Source organism: Aricia agestis, chromosome 19 (genome assembly GCF_905147365.1).
Source record: "Aricia agestis chromosome 19, ilAriAges1.1, whole genome shotgun sequence".
NCBI classification, from domain to species: Eukaryota; Metazoa; Arthropoda; class Insecta; order Lepidoptera; family Lycaenidae; genus Aricia; species Aricia agestis.
This window is the reverse complement of record NC_056424.1, coordinates 218,625-237,979: the sequence shown is the minus strand read 5'-3', so window position 1 is coordinate 237,979 and position 19,355 is coordinate 218,625. Positions and strand designations below refer to the sequence as shown.

Genomic DNA, 19,355 nt, shown 5'->3' with positions numbered 1-19,355 from the left:
ATATAGTCTTGTGGTCTCATAGGTAACTAAAAAGGGTAAAATTATAATTTTTTAACAAAAAATTAAAACCGACTTCCAAGGTAAAAACAAATGTAATATTCTTAAAAATAATCTAAAAAGAATCAAATAATTCTTATTCCTTATTATAGTGCCGTCTTCAGACTTCGCCTAAACCTCAACTATTTCTGTACTCAATCTTCATGCTCTTGAAGTCGGTACCAGCTTACCTTAGCGTAAGTTCTATGTCAAGGATCTCAGAACTTTTCCGGGCTGGTAGCGACTTCAAAAGTACGAAGATTGAGTACAGAAATAGTTGAGGTTTAGGCGATGTCTGAAGACGGCACTATAATAAGGAATAAGATATATTTGATTCTTTTTAGATTATTTTTAAGAATATTACTTTTATTTTTACCTTGGAAGTCGGTTTTAATTTTTTGTTAAAAAATTATATTCGTATCTTAATATCATTAAAATCCATCATTAATTCATTAGGTGATCTTGGTGGCTTGTTGACCAGCTCACGTAATCGTTTATCATTGAGGTATATTTAAATAAAATAGCATAAAACAGTAATTTTTTTATTAAAATAATATATAAAATTTTATAATTATAATATTGTATTAAACTATATTTTGCCGTGTTCACAAGACAAAACGTATATAGGTGGAGGAGATAACACGAATATAGGAGTGTCTGAAACAAATTAAAACAAATATTTAATAATAATAATCGAAAAAGATAAGATTAAATGATTATAACTTACCGTTGTTATTTATACTGTCACAGCTTCCGGTATTACCAGCCTTTAGATCGTCTATTGAACTACCATGCGAGTGGATGGGGCTGAAATGTAAAATTTTACTCATTATTAAAGGTATTGATACGAGATTCATAACTTTTATTCTGATACCTATGAGAATATCGCACGACTGGCTACGAAAACTTACCAATTTTCATTTAAATTTATATTATTCAATGATTTTGACAGAGCACAGCTTTGAACTGTTGCGTTTTGAAGGTCAGCGAGGGAGCAGGCTTGGCGTAATCTGGCCACCAATTTATGTTGAAGCAGGCTTTGGCAGACGTGTGGACTGTTTGCATTTGCACTTTCCGTTGCTTTTTGACATTGACAGCTCGTGTTGCCAGCGCTAGAATCTCCTGTTTGTGTGGAATTTGTGGCAGTTTCTCTAGTTCTGTTGATGTTGGGATCGGAGGCAAAGTCTGGTCTCCTGTTCTTTATGGCGGATATCTGGTACTGGCCCCGGCGGCTAGTCGTCGGAGACATGGCCGGGGACCGGTTGGGGGAGTTGTACGCTGACGTGGTCTTCGTCGGGCGTAGGGCAGATTTTAACTCGTACTCCGCAGCTATGGCTTCAAATACCTGGAATCATGAGAAACAACATGACATTATAATTGACAATGTTTGAAACTTTGTTGAAGGCTACATGATGATAATATATTATATAGAAATCTCACCTGCTCGGCGACCAAGTTTTTCGCATACGGGGAATCCTTCGGTGGCAAGCTCTCTCTGCACAATGCGCATCTTTGGAGTCTGCTCCAACAAGCTAAAACATAGAAATATACAGTTTACTCAACAGAAGCTTGAATGATTACCAAGAATTTAATCAAACTTGGATGCAAATAGAAGAGTAATCTAGATTTTAGCTGGCCTAAAACAGTACCTAGATATAGCAAAGACTGCTCGAATATATTTTAAGTAGATTAATTTCTGCTATGTCTATTATTTTTCTCAACGAGATCTGTGTGGTGTACCTGAGCAATAAAGATGCGAGCGCGCACAGGCGAGCGCATGCGTAGCGGTGGCGGCACACACGCAGCACGCCAGCGCGCGCACCACGCCCGCCAGAGCGCGCCGCGCTCGCTCGCCGCGCGCACCGCCACCACAACTCCATAGCAGCTGTAACATAACATCTACACTATATATACTATTATAAAGAGGAAAGATTTGATTTTTTGTTTGTTTGTTTGTTTGAGTCGAATAGGCTCCGAAACTACTGGACCGATTTGAAAAATTCTTTTACCATTGGAATCCTGCATTATTTCTGCTGAACATAGGCTAATTTTTATTTTGGAAAAATATAAGGTTCCGTAAGATATTTGGGATTTTCGGACGCAAGGTTTAAAAAATCAACCAGAAAAGTTACTTATTTTGCGTACGCTGCCTAAACTATAAAAGATAGAGGCATAAAATGTTCTAAGTAATTATAGATCTTTTAAATATCTACAAAAAAGTCCGCGACACACTATACCTATCTATGTTGAGTAAGGCACAATAACCATTTTTTTATTAAAAAATCTAGAATTTTTTTTGGACTATATTTAAATGCGTTTATTTAAATCATGCTATTGACCCTTATCAAAATAAATTATTTCATCACTAAGTACAGTTAATGTAGATAATATTTGGTCTTTGAATGATTAAAATTGGACGTTTGGTTTTAATGTTATGGCGAAATTAAAATATTACGATTTCTGCTGCACGTTGCGAATTGGGCGTCAAGGCGCGATGCGCGGGTGTGCGTGCGGTAGGGGAGAGATTTAATTATCAGTGCCACAGACTCGCCCGGAGAGTCCACGTAAATATTACCTCGATCGTGGGAATCGCAGACACAATAGATTTTCAATAGTTATGCGACAGCCGGGTGCTGCTTTATTGATTTGATATAGACTATCGTGCTTCATTATTATAATCCTAATTTCAAAAAAGCTTTAAAAGTTATGACTACGAAAGTAATATTTTTAGAACTTTTTAAAATAAGTTTTGAATGACTATTATTTTTGATTGCTATTATAATTAATTAATTTCTTTAACTATAAATCTCCAATAGCAGCAGCCGGCTGCCAGCATAACAATTGAAGATCTATTGTGTCTGCGATACCCACGATGCCGATGCACGATGGAAGTATTAATGCATATTTTTTAATCCACACTATTTCTGCTGAATATAGGCTATATTTAATGAGAGAAAAAAGGGAACCGTATTAAGTGTTAATAATTGTGTGAAAAATCTACCAAAATATTCCTTCTTGCTTATGCTTTATAAATTATAGACTATACTTACTTATCGCAAAGTGATGTACTATAGTCTTATAGAGGACATTAATATCAACGTAAAAGTCCGCGATATCGTATGTCTGACTACTACAATTATTATTATCTTACAATAACTACTTTTTAATCTAAAAATATGCAATAGTAACGTTGCGCTGGTACAAACCATGCCAAACTACTTATCAGCAGGTATTAGTACTTACCAGATTTAATAATCTATACTTAATATTATAAATGCGAAAGTATCTCTGTCTGTCTGTCTGTCTGTCTGTCTGTCTCGCTTTCACGCCAAAACTACCGAACCGATTGTAATGAAATTTTGTATACAGATAGTCTAAAGCCTGAGAAAGGACATAGGCTACTTTTTTACTGGAAAAAAAGGTTGTAAGGGGGTGAAAATACGAAAATTTGTTCAAATTAAGTTAGTTCCAAAAATTCATACTAGATGGCGCCGTGCGTCTTTTACATCGCGCTAACGCTTGACTAACATCTTTCTATAAGAGGTGGTATCATCATACCTTTGAGTCCCGATTTTTTTTCGATTGTTATTTCTTTTCTACGTTATTTAATAAGTCAGTACTTAATATTATAATATACATTATACAGTGACGTAACCTTAAACCTATCAATGATAAATAGTTTATGGGTAAAGTTAAGGGGGCTAAATAAGCTTTAAAATTTGGCATAATATATAAAGTTTAATTTAAAAAAAATGAAATATTATGTGCACACTGCACAGCTGTTTTGATTTAAGGGGTACCAGGGTTTTTTTTTATAAAAGCTTTTGACACAAATTTTGTTGACATCGCGCGCTATAAACTGAAGTCCACGCGGACGAAGTCGCGGGCAACAGCTAGTAACTTTATATTATACAACAAGTAATGTAATAGCTAGGTGTAATATGTTTTAGTGAATGAACACTAATTTCTTATTTTTTTATAAGAAACGTAATTCTTAAGACGTAGAGTTTACGGCACGCCTAGTTAATAATAATAATAATAATAATATCTATGGACGCTTCACACCACGTCAGTCTGGCCCCGTGCTAAGTACCTAAGGGACTTGTGTTACAGGTACCAGACAATGGAAATATATTTAATACTTTTATACCATACATATATTTAAAATTTTTATTATATCATACACATATTTAATAGGTACACATCCAGACCCGAGAACATTGAAAACTTTTTGTTCCATCGGCGGGATTCGAACCCGCGACCCCCGGCTTGAGCTACCAACGCACTCACCACTAAGCCACAGAGGTCGTCAAATAGTCGTAATCATAATGGAAATGTGAGTTACAACTTACATTTCCATTATGATTACATGCTTACCGCATAGAGACTGCTCCGTTAGAGGCTAGAGCAACCATTATTGGTTTATGTTTTAACATGTCCTAAGGTTTAGGATCTAAGTGGGGGGTAATTTTGACTCGTAGTAGTTTGTAATTATGCAGCAAAGTGAGCAATGTTAAAAAAGTAATTATTTACCTCTGGGTCGTCGTGAGGGTCGACGCCGCAGCTCCACACGCACAGGGTGACGCCGCGCGCCGCGCCGTCCCCGCGGATCAGCGCCGCCACCTCACCGATCTGCAAATTTATTCCGATGTTAGTCAGAACTCACAGAAGTCCTGCCGACAGTAGAGTAGAGTCGACAATCAGAATGCAAACGGTGGGGCGACGGTGTCTCTATCTTTTGTTTTGTTTCTATTGAACGCGCTAGCCACGTTGTCTTATAGCTTATCCTTGTTATTATGCTATGAGCGTCAAGTACTCCCCTCGACCCTCAAAGCTACTGACCGGCATCCCCAGCAGGTCTCGGCCGTCAGCCTGCAGCACGCAGTCGCCCGCGCGCAGTCCGCACCGCTCCGCACGAGACCCGGCACTTACGTCACGAACCTACAAGCATTTAGAAGAATTCCATAATTATTATTAAATTAAACCATAACATGGTACGATATCATCCACAATTAAGGTTACCAGATACAAATTTCAAAAGTCCTGATAAAATTCCTGATTTTCGGCCAAAATTTCTGATAGATTTTTTTAATTTTTAATTTGTCAATGTCGATTGATTTATGTTTATATCGTATAAAGATAATTACGATTATTTATAAGTTACAATTTATGTAACTCCAAAGTACTTGTGCCTTAACCTTTTTAGGGTTCCGTACCTCAAAAGGAAAAAACGGAACCCTTATAGGATCACTTTGTTGTCCGTCTGTCCGTCCGTCCGTCTGTCAAGACCCTTTTTCTCAGGAACGCGTGGAGGTATGAAGCTGAAATTTATATCAATTACTCAGGTCTACTGTCCCTTGAAGCTGTGAAAAAATCAAACTTCTAAGCCAACGCAATCAAAAGATACAGCCGTTTATGCCGCAAATTTTCGACACTTGCAAGGGAATCAAAACCTACAGGGTGCTTCCCGTGAACTCAGAATCTTGAAATTTGGTACGAAGCAACGTCTTATAGCATAGATAAAGGAAAAATTACAAAAACCATAAATTTTTAGTTACATCACATAATATATTTTTTTTTAATAATTTTAAACTTACTACCCATTTCCTCATAAACGCGTAGAGGTATTAAATTGAAATTCATACCAAATACTCAGGTCTATAATACCTTTAAGCTGTATCAAAATCAAACTTCTATGTCAACGCAATCAAAAGAAACAGCAATTTAAGCTGCATATTTTGAAACTCGCAAGTACTCGCAAGGGAATCAAAACCTAAAGGGTACTTCCAGTCGACCTAGAATCTTGAAATCGTTTTATAGCACACATAAAGGAAAAATTCCGAAAACCTTAAATTTTGTTATGAATTTCATTTTGCAATAAAAATACCATAGTTATGACTCGATTGTCGTAATGAACGAACTTTGTAAACCTTGCAGGTTTGTACGGAACCCTCGGTGCGCGAGTCCGACTCGCACTTGGCCGGTTTTTTTGTTATTGTGATTAAAAATAAAAGATTAGAGTATAAAATTTTCTTTCAATTATTCGCCGAAAATTCCTGACATTCTGACATATGTCTAAAATTCCTGACATCTGGTCACCCTATCGAATAGGGCCTATCCACAATGGATACGCGGGAATTAAAATCCCGCAACTTTGAGGTTTTGCCCAGGGTCTCACCGAACCTAATAAATATTATAGAGACAAGTAACATCATTTTAATTTAAATACAAATTACAATGTTACACATACGTCAGCCAGCATACGTCGTGCTATCACGGTTATTGCCAGCTTTACTATCCTACTACAAGAAGGCTCCATCCATCCAGGACCACTCCATCTCACAAGAGTGGGTTATAACTTATATCAGTCGATAATAGTAGCTTAGTGACATTTGAAAACGGTGTAACGTTACTCCTTACCCAGGGATAAGGATCCCACGTGGTCCTGGTGAGGCGGAACCCCAGACCTTCGCCCTCATCCTCCGGCAGGTTTAGCTAAAACACAAACAGAATAATTAGGTTAAATTGAGTACTTTGTGAGAATAATATTATATTAACTAAGTATATATTATGAGTTGTTGTCGTATGTTCGGTCAGATTACCAGAGGAAGAGAGTCGTCGACAGATTAAATATGTTAACTTACGGCGGTTCCCAATATTTGATCTATCTCTGGTTTGGCCCTACTAGAGATAGGAATAACTCACATTGGATAGATCAAATATTGGGAACGGCCGTTAGTTAACCCTATTTAGATTTTAGAAATAAATATTTTGATTTTGATTATTGATTTTGATTAACTTAAACTTATTAAACATAGCGTGACTTAGGATTGTGCTGCAGGCGCTATTCAGGGTGTAAGAAAAATAAGTTATAATACTTTAGGGTGTGTACGTGTTCCTTGTAGAGAGTTCACTGTGAAAGTAGCAGCGCTGAAAGACCAAATTTTTTTTCACTTTTGTATGGGGAAACTCGTGGCGCTGGGGCCCATACAAAAGTGAAAAAAAATTGGTCTTTCAGCGCTGCTACTTTCACAGTGAACTCTCTACAAGGAACATGTACACACCCTAAAGTATTATCACTTATTTTTGTTACATACTTTATGGTACCCGGGCCACAACTTTATAAAATTATGCTCATCTAATATCTTTCGGATAGAAGATTACCGAGAGTAATAGAACCAGGGTCATAACTTAAAATGGCAAAGCTTAAGCAGTACTTGGTTACTCTTTACGTATTTCAATACGTAAAGAGTAACCAAGTAATCAAGAATCGTAGTATCAAAAATCACCTAAGAATATTATAAGTAAGTATATAAATTTATTATTTGTAGCTTGTAACCGGAACACGAATTATGGGACATTTTCAAGAATTGGGATCAAAGTTAATTTAGAACAGACAAACGATCAAAAAATATGTCTTACCACGACCAGCCGAACACCAGCCAAGCCCTCTGCTTCACTCGTGTCTTTGTTGTCTGTAGTCTCCATGTCGCACTGCAAACTTAATCAGCGCGAATTAGGTACATCTTAATGTTTCATATTCTTTAATTATTTATTGACTAGCTATTGCCCGCGACTTCGTCCGCGTGGACTTTAGTTTATAGTTGTTCCTGTACATCGATTGAGTCGTTTACGCGCAAATCAGAAAAATATATTGTGTGGGAACCGCACATTTTTTCGGGACAAAAACATTCCTTGCCCCAGATTCAAATTAGTATCTCCAATCTCTATGCCAAATATCATCAAAATATATTAAATAGTTTAGGCGAGAATCATAAAAGTTAATCGTACATTTTCCGGGACAAAATTAGTATTCCTTGTCCTTTCCCGAGACTCAAAGTATCTCCATACCAAATTCCATCAAAATAGATTGAATAGATTACGCGCAAATCATAAACGTATATTGAGCAGTAACCGTACATTTTTCCGGGATAAAATGTATCCTATATTCTTTTTCGGGACTTAAAGTATCTTTATTCCAAATTTCAGCAAAATGGGTCCAGCCGTTAACGCGTGATGTCGTGACCACGCGAAGGTATGGTCCCGCGCAGCTTCGCCCGCGTAAATTCGATATTTTACAGAAAGTTAGTCCACAAAAATTGCCTATGATCCTTCACGTGGTCTACGTCTTATCTGTGCCAAATAACAGAAAAATTGCTCCAGTAGTTCGTGAGATAAGCCCTTTCAAATATTTTCCTCCCGTTTTTTTCCACATTTTCCTCTATTTCTTCGCTCTTATTAGTATTAGCATGATAAAATATAGCCTATAGCCTTCCTCGATAAATGGGCTATCTACCACTGAAAGAATTTTTCAAATCGGACCACCAGTAGTTCCTGAGATTAGCGCGTTCAAACAAACAAACTAACAAACTCTGCCGCTTTATAATATTAGTATAGATTATCATTTATCACGATACCTGCATTGTTCAAATAAACACATGCACATTCCAAAGCACATAAAACAGGTATACAATCTATTTGTTACCACCTACAAATAAATTGTAAAGTGATTGCTCTAAGTGCGGAGCGCGGACTGCGGACAGCGCGCGGTGCGCCTATCAATGCCGAAATAACACCTTGACACCTTCAGCAGAAGAGCTTAAAGTTTCTGCTTTCTTTGTTACATTAAAATGGATCTTTGAGACATTGCCTTAAATAGGAATTTTGAAATTTGCAAAGAATTAAAAATGTTTTATGAGGAGGTAGGTATATAAATATATGTTTTGAATAATTCGTTTCTACTGAAGTCACTATTTCACAAGTTACAAATTAGATTTAAGAGCACCGGTGATCGCGACAGCAATAGAATATAATAGCATTTCCTGGAATCCGCGATCGAAGTATTATAGAAAGTTTGATTTAACACATTTATGCACCGGTTTGTCACCGCTGTATGTTCCGAAACTTTGACACCAATTATATCAATAGCACTATAATTACCTTGAGACAGAGCTCGGCACACAGCAAGCAGTACGAGTAATTGGACTCACTCAATACGACTGATCACTGCCGCAGATCACTATGTGAACTGCAATACTAGTGCTGTGCATTGCTAATCAATTTATCGAAAATAATTATTATACCTCTGGTTATACTAACCAGCTTTGCGCGACCGCGGTATATTCGGCGGATAATTATACCGTCCTATATTATGTACGTAGAAAAGCTGACTTTGAGCCGATCCAGGACAAATATATATAATTACATATTATGAACGTGTAGAAAGACATATTATTGCGATTGCTCATGTTGATGTGTCTAGTTATATATTATACAGCATATTACAATCATGGTGGGCGGTGCCAAATGGTTTGCTTTAAAATGTTTTCTTTATTACAAAAAGTAAACGTTTCGATGGTATTGCTCTAATGTCAGTAGTCACTTAAATCGATACCAGTACATCACCATTCACCACATGAACTGGTTGGCCTCTATCACGGTTACCGCGCGTCGCCGCGGGGCTTTCGACTTACGAATCTATACTATGCGATGATGCAACCATTCACACCGTCTGCGATCGACTGCTGTATGTAAATGTATAAACACAGTAAATTGTTAGGTTTCGTGAACTTACCAATACCCTAATATTGCGAATAACTTTTGATAATGTCTGCTTGTCTTTTTGTGGTATGGAACCGTCACATATCAGACAAAGTCAGTGCAGAACCTTGAACAATAGAAATGTAACGCTACGTTTGTAATAATATTATTTATGTATTTATTAGTAAGGGGGTTGGAGTGATGTTTTTGAGTATTTTGTTTTTGTACAGTGACGATGATTAATTGTGCCGAAACATAGACCTACATTGCAACGTGTTGAGGAAAGTTTATCGGCAATGTACTTGCAATGTACACACTTCTCCTTTATCAAAGGTCTCTGTCATTAGCTCGAGGTCACAACTCACATGTTACACCTGCTGACCTACATCATGGGGTATTATAGTGGTGGTGCTTTATTGTAGCTATAATCTATATTAAAGTAATGCCTAAAACTCGTTAATAGTTTGCTTTAATAATAATCATTTAAAGCTGCTAATGTTTTTCAAAACCAGTAAAAGAATACATGCAATGTCAGCTGCGTTAAACTTTACTTAGTACTTAGACTTTTATATAGTTATGCAGGTGTATTTTTGTGTACAAAGAATGATTTTGGGTTCAACTCAATTGACCTCGTTTCTATTTAGAAACTAAGTCAGCCTTCATCTTTTGAATTTGTGGTAATAATTTATTATATTGATAAATATTTATTGTCTATCAATTGTCTATGGTCGATGGCTGTATGGGCAACGCTCTCTTTGCCTGTCCCGACCGGGACGAATTAAAAAAAATGTCTATGGTCGATCATCCCCGCGTTCCATTTAACGTTAAAAACGCTCAAAATGCCTTCTATTTTGAGCGTTTTGATCGTTTTTGGAACGCGGGGCATATGGTTGTCATTTGTCAGTGTCAAACTTGACAGAATTATATTTTGCATGATTTGCATCGCCATCATTTTTGACATTTACCAAAATAAAAGTGTGCGGCGCGTGGTACCGTATCTAATTTTTTCGTGTTTTCTTGTGTTTTTACCAAAATGTGCACGACAGAACAGAAGCCGCTGTTCCGGGACCTCACAGCGGAGGACCCGGAGCCCGAGGTGACGGAGATCGAGTCACTCTGCATGAACTGCCACTCCAACGTATGTAAACATCGTGCACTTTCTAGAACACTCATCCAGTATTTGTTTCTTTGTATGTATGTAGATTAAAGAGTTCCAAACGTTAGTAGTTAGATATTTTTATAGCTGCTGTATGGTCAGTATCGATGATAATTGATAAAGAACACGCAAACATAATAATATCCAAAAAATTATAATCTTCAATATACTTACCTATACAATCTGACTGATTACTAAGTTAAAAGGCCGTTGGTACCTCTCGAATTTTAGGGTGTCAACTCTATTGACCCTTCAGTTTATGGCCATATAAATTTTTCTTTCGAAATATTATGTAAGTAATAGCACCAATCAGCAATGAATTTTGTACATACTTTTTGAAGCCAAGTTCATACTCTTTAAATTAATGCATCGAACAAACGAAATAAAATGTTATAATGTGTGAGGTGAAGTGCAATTGGGTGGCTTCAGGCTTGATATGGTGATGGTGGGCTTTGAAAAGATAAGAATTCATAATAAACAGACATAATTTATAACTTGTTTAAATCTCCAAGCATGAAAAGGGAAGAATTATCTTAACAGGGCAAAACCAGACTGCTCCTGACCAGAATCCCACATTACAAGAATGTGGTGCTCATGTCGTTCTCCTGTGAAGAGTGTGGCTTTGAGAACAACGAGATACAACCAGGTGGAGCATATGCAGACCTGGGAGTCCGGTGAGATGTCATAATTATTTACAGTTATAGACAAACAGACCTATTACGGAAAGCTTCTTTGAAAGCAAATGAATAACTGTTTGATGTAAGTATCACATAAATTTGAAACTACAAGCAATCTGTGTCAAGGCTAGAAATTTCTTACTTACTACTTTTCTTGTAAAATTGACTATATATAATATGCAATCTTTACTATTTTAATTGCAGATGGAAGCTCCAGGTCCAGGAGAACATAGACCTGAACCGGCAGGTGGTGAAGAGTGATCACACCTCCATCCGCATCCCCGAGCTGGACTTCGAGATTCCCGCACAGAGCCAGAAGGGAGGTGAGGATGATCAATGAAATCTATTAATGTCACAACTCATAGTATTTTTAAGTTACAATTGAATACAAGAAGCACTCTGCACACTGTACAGTATGATAATCAAATCAGTGGCTTTTGGAAAACATTGTTTTGGCCCAACTGCCAGAAGAGGAAACATTATGTATATTTCTCTGGCACATGTGTGAGTCAAAATCAAATAAAAATGGGAAAGTGACAAAAAAGTAGCACATTTTTCATCACATTCTCAACAAGTTGGAGACCAGGAGGGACTTGAGTTTGGCGTGCTTTATGTTTAAATTGTTGCGTGGCAAATTAATTTATCCGGGTTTACTGCAATGGCTGGCACTGAACGTCCCCGATAGGTATGTGTGGCGGAGGCGGTCCCGAGCTGTTCGTGACGCCGCACTCTAGAACAAACTTATTAAAATACGCGCCCATTGTAGAAGCAATCCAAATACCTAACAAAGTCAACAACAAGTTGGACTTATTCCTTGTTGTTATGTCCTTCGAGTGAGTTCACAAAAGTGACACTATCGGTCATATGTTATACATGAATTAATTTAATTATTAATATATTTACTACGCTATCGAATTGGATATAAGTCTGTAATGATAGTTGTAAGAATGTTTAATAAATAAATAAATAAATAAATTTTCTAGCTGTACCACTTAATAGACTATGGTGTTATGAATCAAAAATATCTGCATTCTATAATTCCAGAGGTAACAACAGTAGAGGGTATAATAGCGCGTGCGATGGCGGGGCTGTCGCAGGATCAGGAGACGAGGCGGCGCGAGCACCCCGATGCGGCCGCACAGATCGACGCCTTCCTGGAGCGGCTGCAGGCCCTCAAGACACTACAGACACCCTGGACGCTGCAACTCGAGGATATCAGTGGTAAGAACCATTTACATATTAATGTGTGATGTGTAATAGTCAGATTTTGTTAGTGTGAGACACTAAACACGTAAAATTTACTATAGGACATATTATGTCATTCTGCATAGTGCAATACAGGCATTTAATGATATAATTATAAATTATAACTGCTTTTGATGCTACTTTCAAAAATGAATAGCAATTGTTTATAATGCTAAGACAAATAAAAGAAATGATTCAATCAACTTTATTTATTTGAAACCTGATTTTATGGAGTGCCTTTTATATATATGTCCTTCTGGTACTTCCCACGGGGCCAGACTGACGTGGTGTGAAGCGTCCATAGATATTATTATATTATTATTATTATATGTATAACGAACTTTTGCCCGCGGCTTCGCTCACGTTAAGAAGTATTATTATATACAAATTTTCATCCCCTATTTAAACCCCTTGGGGTTGGAATTTATCAAAATCCTTTCTTAGCGGATGCCTACGTCATAACATCTACCTGCATGCCAAATTTCAGCCTGATCCGTCCAGTGGTTTGGTCAATCAGTCAGTCGGTCACCTTTGAGTTTTATATATTATATAACATATAAGATAATATTATAATTCGTCATTATCGGATATCGAGTGCTACTAAAAATGTTGTGATTTTGCAGGTAACTGCTTTGTCGAGAACCCGGTGGCGCCGCGCAAGGACCCGCGCTGCGACCGACACGACTTCAAGCGGAACAAGGAGGAAGACCACAAGCTCGGAATATTCACACAAGAAGAACTCAATGATGTAAGTGAAAAAACACAATTTGTAACCCTAAAAACAATTTTTATTATTGCTGCACTAGTTTAATTAATAATAATTAATATGCTCTAAAGAGATGGCAGAGTAATCTAGGTGGAAGCATATGCCAAGTAATTAATCAACTTTGTGTCCTATAGGGCCAGTTATTGTGATACTTTTGTGGCGGTACCCCACTGACCTCCATTATACATACTTGTTTAATGGAGGTCAGTGCGGTACCCACAATTCGCCTAACAATCCTGCATCGCGTTATCGAAGTTTCGGAGAACGGCAAGATATATACAATGTCTGAAATGACGTCATGGTCCTCGGCCTGACTGAGCATGCTATCTCGGTCGGTCAGAAGATCTTCCTTTTCGACCGCCACTTGCATCACTAAATTGCCATGGCATTAATGACTAAGATGAGGATGGTCTGATTGTAGGAAGCGAAGGCGGAGCCGGAGGTGGGGTCGTACGACTGCATGGTGACGGACGAGGTGCTGCAGTTCCGCACCAACTGCCCCGACTGCAACGCCCCCGCTGACACCAACATGAAGCTCACCAGTTAGTACCACACAATATTTACACCATAGATAGCTTTCCATATCTGATACCTAGTCACTTGACAGATAATAACTTGTTTCTAGCACCGGGGATCTGGATGTTGGATATGCTAATGGAACTACATTTCTACCTTCTTAGTTCTTATTTAGACTTCCTTTAACACTTTTTCTAACAAACAAACATACTCTGAAAATTTAGTATGTTATTATTTATAAGCAATATTCCGCGAAATAAAAAAAACCTACTCTGTTTCTCGTGAAAGCGACGTTGGGTACATGTAAGCAGGTGGATTGTTTGTTGTATATTGATTACTATATTGATCTACTCGCCTGCTGTTTCCAGAGATCCCGCACTTCAAGGAGGTTGTGATAATGGCGACGGTGTGCGACGCGTGCGGCCACCGCACCAACGAGGTCAAGTCCGGCAGCGGCGTCGAGCCGCGCGGCGTGCGCTACGAACTGCGCGTCGCCGGCCGCGCCGACTTCAGCCGCGACGTGCTCAAGTCCGACACCTGCGCGCTCTCCGTCCCCGAGCTGGACCTGGAGGTACAGTAGCTGGCGGCAGGCGCCTACAGCATGTCCCATGCAGGCAGGTGGCAGCAGGTTTCAGCCGGCGGCAGCAGGTCACAGGCGGCGGCAGCAGGTGACTGGCGGCAGTGGGATAAAAGAGGGGTGTTATAAGTTTGACGTGTCTGTCTGGCTGCCTGTCTGTGGCATCATAGCTCCCGAACGGACGAACCGATTTTAATGTAGGTTTTTTTTCTATTAAATATGATTGAGAATTACAAAGATGTTTAATCCGATGATTGCAGGTGGGCGGGCGCGCGCTGGGCGGGCGGTTCACGACGGCGGAGGGCCTGCTGCGCGGCTCGCTGGAGCAGCTGCGGGACTCGGCCGCGCTCACTGGCGACGCGCCCGCACTCGCCGACCCACAGGCGCTGACGGAGTTCACTAAGAAGATAGAGGAGGTTGGTGTATCATTCCGTTTTTAACGCACATTTTCGGCTGTACAGAGACATTATTAGTCAATTTTTTATAATAATAACTATGTCAAAATATTAATCAAATGAAATTTAAGTAATGATTATTATTTATCTGAAAGTACGGCAGTAAGCCTGAAAACCAAACAGAATCGATATTAAACTTGCGTTATTAGTATAACTTGACAGTCATTTCTTTTATAAATTTTTATCTTGTAATGTGTACTACGAGTATCATTGCTTTAATACAATATTAACACATTATTAGTTAGTCTGCAATATCCATGGATATTTCAAAGTATCTATCTGAAGATACCATGAATCCTAACATACCCTGTATCCGGAATTACCCTGACCAAACTAACCCTGATAAACTCCAGAATATTGTAATATCCAGGTGCTGGATGGCAAGCGCGCTGTGACGATAGTGCTGGACGACCCCGCCGGAAACTCCTACGTGCAGGCGCTCACCGACGACCCCAAGGATGACGACGGTTCGTACTCCTATACACGTGTAACTTTCTTAGAGCGCGGCCCTTGACTCGGAGGTCGTGGGTTCGATTCCCGCCTTGGAAACATGTTTTTTCCAAGTTTGGTTAGGACAATGCAGGCTGAACACCTGATTGTCTGACAAGTGAGATGATCCCTGCGTCGGATGGACATGTAAAAAGTCGGTCCTGCGCCTGATCTCTCGCCAGTCGTCTCGGTCTTTCGTCCTACTGGAGAGTAAAGGAATAGAGAGTGCTCTTGTGTACTGCGCACACACTTGGGCACTATAAAATTACTCCTGTATAACTGGCCTGGTTTCAATGAAACTGGCCACCGTCACCGAATCCAGTGTGGGAGTTATTATTATGCTAAGTACTCACATACGGTTTTGCTCGATAGTTTTACTCGAAATCGAGCAAAAACCACCGTGTGGACCGCGAAACTCACAGCTCGAAGGCTCGCATCGAGCCAGTTTGAAGGCTCGAATCGAGCCGGCTGGACAATTTTTTTGACACTAGTTTTTATTATTCGTAGCTAATTTCCTTCGAACAGGAGTAAAACTATCGAGCAATGCTGAATGTGTGTACGAAAGCGCGAGCCGTGGTTTTTACTCTTCATGATTGCTCGATCGAGCAAAAGTGAGTTACACTTACAGGGTGTAACAAAACTAAGTGATAACAATGATTATTGTAAAAAGGGAAGGCATTGTATTTTGACATATTATAACGCTTATATACTTTGAAATATTGTTACTTTGTCAGGTGTTGTGTTTTTGTATGTTTTTGTGTATTTTGTTTTATGAATGGTGCATGATGTCACTTTTCACACATCATCTGTTTTCTTTAGAAAACGAAGGTTGTCTAAACCTTGTTACGTAAACAATTAAGGGCGGATTCGACCAAACTGGAGTAAAATTTTACTCGAGTATAACTGTTTCCTGGGGGCCTACTACAACCTCTTATAGCAGTACTATTTTAATCTTACTTTATGATTTCGTACCATCACCTCTTAAAAGTAAGATTACTTTATGATTGTTCTGTCAAGACGTTTTGTGACGTCATGTCCCAATATCATTCGCTCTCAGCGTACCACGAGCTCCATTTTGACACCGTTTGACAGATGAGCAAGATTACTTTAACGTCAAACTAGCGATCTTAAATCCGCTGTGAAATATCAACTTTTTAAAGATTATTTTGCATTTTTTACTGTTTTTTAGTAAAATTATATTTGAAAATTGAGTACGGTACAACTTTAAATTACGCATATTATGTATTAACAAGAAAAGTCTTAACTTTATTTGTATTTAAAGTTAACCATGTACATAAAAAACGGCTTTTGTTTTGAGATAACCAATGAATTAAATATAAACGTACCTTCTATTTACCTTATAATAGAAAATATCGAAACAGTCTTGAAAGTCGCGCAACTCACACACCACTTAAAACTTTTTTGTTTTAGCGTACCACAACAACACTTCAAGTCTTAATTGGGTTTCAGCATTGGTTTTTCAACAATTTCACTATTTGATGTAATTCTTATTGTTAACAATTTAGCGCTGAATAGGTTTAATTTATTGAAATATTTATGTTTAGTAGCATTCGAATTCTCTGCACTCACTAATAAGTTTTTTCTACATTTGTTTATACTAATTAGATACTTCATTTGTTTACACAATCGTGTGAGAGTGACAAAACGCTTTATAGCTGCTATCTCGCTTCCACCCATGACAATTCATTTGTTTACACAATCGTGTGAGAGGAACAAAGCGCCTCATAGCTGCTTATCTCGCTTCCACCCATAGCAAAATGTAAACAAATAATTTGATATCGTTCGTTCTTTCCCATCCCTAAGCACTAATAAAACAAGATTGTTTTCATACACCTTAAAAAGTTCATGGTACGAATCAAAGTAAGGTTATTGTAATCTTACAACAAAGTGTTCTGGAAAGATGATAGTTTTAGGAAAGGTCGTGGTAGGCCGCCTGATCTAAGAATAAGCTGGTTTTGCGTTTTTCCAACTTCTAATCTAAGAATGAGGTAATTACACGGGAGTAAATATTTACACGGGCTATTTTGGTGGAGTAAAAAACTGAGAATAGTTGCACAACAGGGTGTCAACTGTCACGGTCGGTGTCATTGTGAACTATAATTGACATTTTATTTCATACTCTTTGAGTAACTTGGTAAAATGCAAACGATAATACCCTAGAGTAAATTAAAGGAGTAAAATTATTCTCATGATAGTTATACTCGTGTAACTTCAAGTTTAGTCGAATCGGGCCTTAATGTATTATGTAGTAGGTAACAAATATAAGACATTTTTATCCTGTTGACTAGCAATAAAGGACGATCATCGATTACGAACTATAAAATCAAAGGAATTTTTATTTTATTGACGAGTAAAAAATTCATTGATATGTATTTTATTGTGTGCAGGTCTGAAGGTGACGTGGTACGAGCGCAGCTACGAGCAGAACGACGAGCTCGGCCTCAACGACATCAACGTCGACAACTACAGCTGACCGCACCCCGCTGACCGAGCGAGCGAGCGAGACGACACCACACCCCTCTCACTCGCACACTGATGACCGCCGCCGCCCCCGCCCCGCCCGCAGACTGAGCGAGACAACACCACACCCGTCTCGCTCACACACTGACTACTGAGCTATTTTCCGGCAATAAGGCCGGCACACCACAGCTTTCCGCATGCGATTTCCGAATTTGTTTTCCGTGTTCGGAAATCCGATTACGTGGAACCAGTGGAAAATACATTATCTGCTGCACACGTTCGCTCGCTTCGCACGTACTTTTCAAGTGCAAGCCGGCGCGGTCCGAATACGGAAAACGAATTCGGATATCGAATACAGAAAACGTGCGTATGCGGCCAGCCTAAACAATAAACCATGCGCCAGTCTGGGTTGTTCCTAATCGTTTGCCATCGTGCCACCCTTGTCATAAATAAGAGGAACGAAAGAGATGACATGATGCTTTTACGTTGGCAAAGCTGGGACTATACGAGCTGTTATCACGTTAAACGCCACGGGGGACACCAGTTGGCGTTTAACGTGTTATTCTGGAGTTACGGGAAAATTGGACATACAATATTGGAGTTAAAACTCCATGTTTATACGATAAGGTTGAAAATTTATTTGAATAGAGGATTCTAGTTTTAGCTCTATTATAATCTAAGGACAGAGTTGTAATTTCAATGCTGTGTATTTTGCTGCAACTATGGAATTTTGGCTCGTGTATTCTTAGCGTAATTATGCCAAACTTCGGCCGCGTATTTTCAGCCTAGTGTGCTAGACACTTAGGCTTAGTTTAACTCAGACTGGCGTAGTAGGACTTCAAATTACTTTAACAATGTTCGATTATTCCCAAAATGCATTTTATATATGGTCGCTGTTAGGCATTTCTGTATTAACCCACAATTTTTTTGTTGTTGAGTTATGAATGCAGTCTTGTTGTAAATGATATAAAGAACATGACTGCATTCATAACTCAATACGTATTTTTTTATGTGGGATGATACACAAATGCTTAACAGCGTCCATATAATATTTTCAGCCGCTTATTTTAATTGTATATTTGCATTTGATTTCGGTCATATTTCAAGAGATTTTCTATTTATGTTACATAGTAAATGTTAAAATACTATTATTATTTTACTAGAAATTGGTTTTATTTTGATCCTCTTTCTCCGTAAGTTCTGTTGGGACTGACTAGAGCTAATCTGAATTAAATATTTCTTGTGGTCTAAAGAATTTTAAAAATAAAAATGCAAACATTTATTGCTTAACTTTTATTTATAACTAATGTAACTTACGATTACATTACAATAAAATTATTGTATAATTTCAGTAAAGAACAATGAATGAAATTGAATACTGAATACAATACTCGAGCACTGAGCGATCCGTCACACA

The 19,355-nt window shown here is 38.4% G+C and overlaps 2 protein-coding genes across 2 annotated transcripts; one reads left to right on the top strand and one right to left on the bottom strand.

Moving 5' to 3' along the window:
• Positions 1-625: 625 nt before the first annotated feature.
• On the bottom strand, positions 626-9,058 carry LOC121736716. The gene is made up of 10 exons (XM_042128100.1): positions 8,977-9,058; positions 7,459-7,530; positions 6,457-6,531; positions 4,879-4,977; positions 4,570-4,668; positions 1,777-1,921; positions 1,477-1,568; positions 948-1,381; positions 764-843; positions 626-693 (listed from the first exon to the last, which is right to left on the bottom strand). The coding sequence occupies exons 2-10, from the start codon at positions 7,522-7,524 to the stop codon at positions 626-628; spliced, it is 1,158 nt and encodes a 385-aa protein (XP_041984034.1). The 5' UTR covers positions 7,525-7,530; positions 8,977-9,058.
• Positions 9,059-10,520: 1,462 nt separating this feature from the next.
• LOC121736654 (zinc finger protein ZPR1) lies at positions 10,521-18,873 on the top strand. Its single transcript, XM_042127983.1, has 10 exons — positions 10,521-10,714; positions 11,273-11,406; positions 11,614-11,732; positions 12,454-12,630; positions 13,278-13,402; positions 13,842-13,962; positions 14,305-14,507; positions 14,774-14,929; positions 15,339-15,435; positions 17,866-18,873. The coding sequence occupies exons 1-10, from the start codon at positions 10,610-10,612 to the stop codon at positions 17,949-17,951; spliced, it is 1,323 nt and encodes a 440-aa protein (XP_041983917.1). The 5' UTR covers positions 10,521-10,609; the 3' UTR covers positions 17,952-18,873.
• The last annotated feature ends 482 nt before the right edge of the window (positions 18,874-19,355 follow it).

Bases quoted from the DNA above. Each gene is read 5' to 3' on its own strand.
- LOC121736716 (XM_042128100.1), bottom strand. From the start codon at position 7,524: ATGGAGACTACAGACAACAAAGACACGAGTGAAGCAGAGGGCTTGGCT. The intron at 4,978-6,456 runs GTAAGGAGTAAC...AAATGCTTGTAG, and splicing joins CGTGGGATCCTTATCCCTGG to GTTCGTGACGTAAGTGCCGG. The intron at 4,669-4,878 runs GTCAGTAGCTTT...ATAAATTTGCAG, and splicing joins GAGACCTGCTGGGGATGCCG to ATCGGTGAGGTGGCGGCGCT.
- LOC121736654 (XM_042127983.1), top strand. From the start codon at position 10,610: ATGTGCACGACAGAACAGAAGCCGCTGTTCCGGGACCTCACAGCGGAG. The intron at 11,407-11,613 runs GTGAGATGTCAT...TTTTAATTGCAG, and splicing joins TATGCAGACCTGGGAGTCCG to ATGGAAGCTCCAGGTCCAGG. The intron at 13,403-13,841 runs GTAAGTGAAAAA...GTCTGATTGTAG, and splicing joins CACAAGAAGAACTCAATGAT to GAAGCGAAGGCGGAGCCGGA.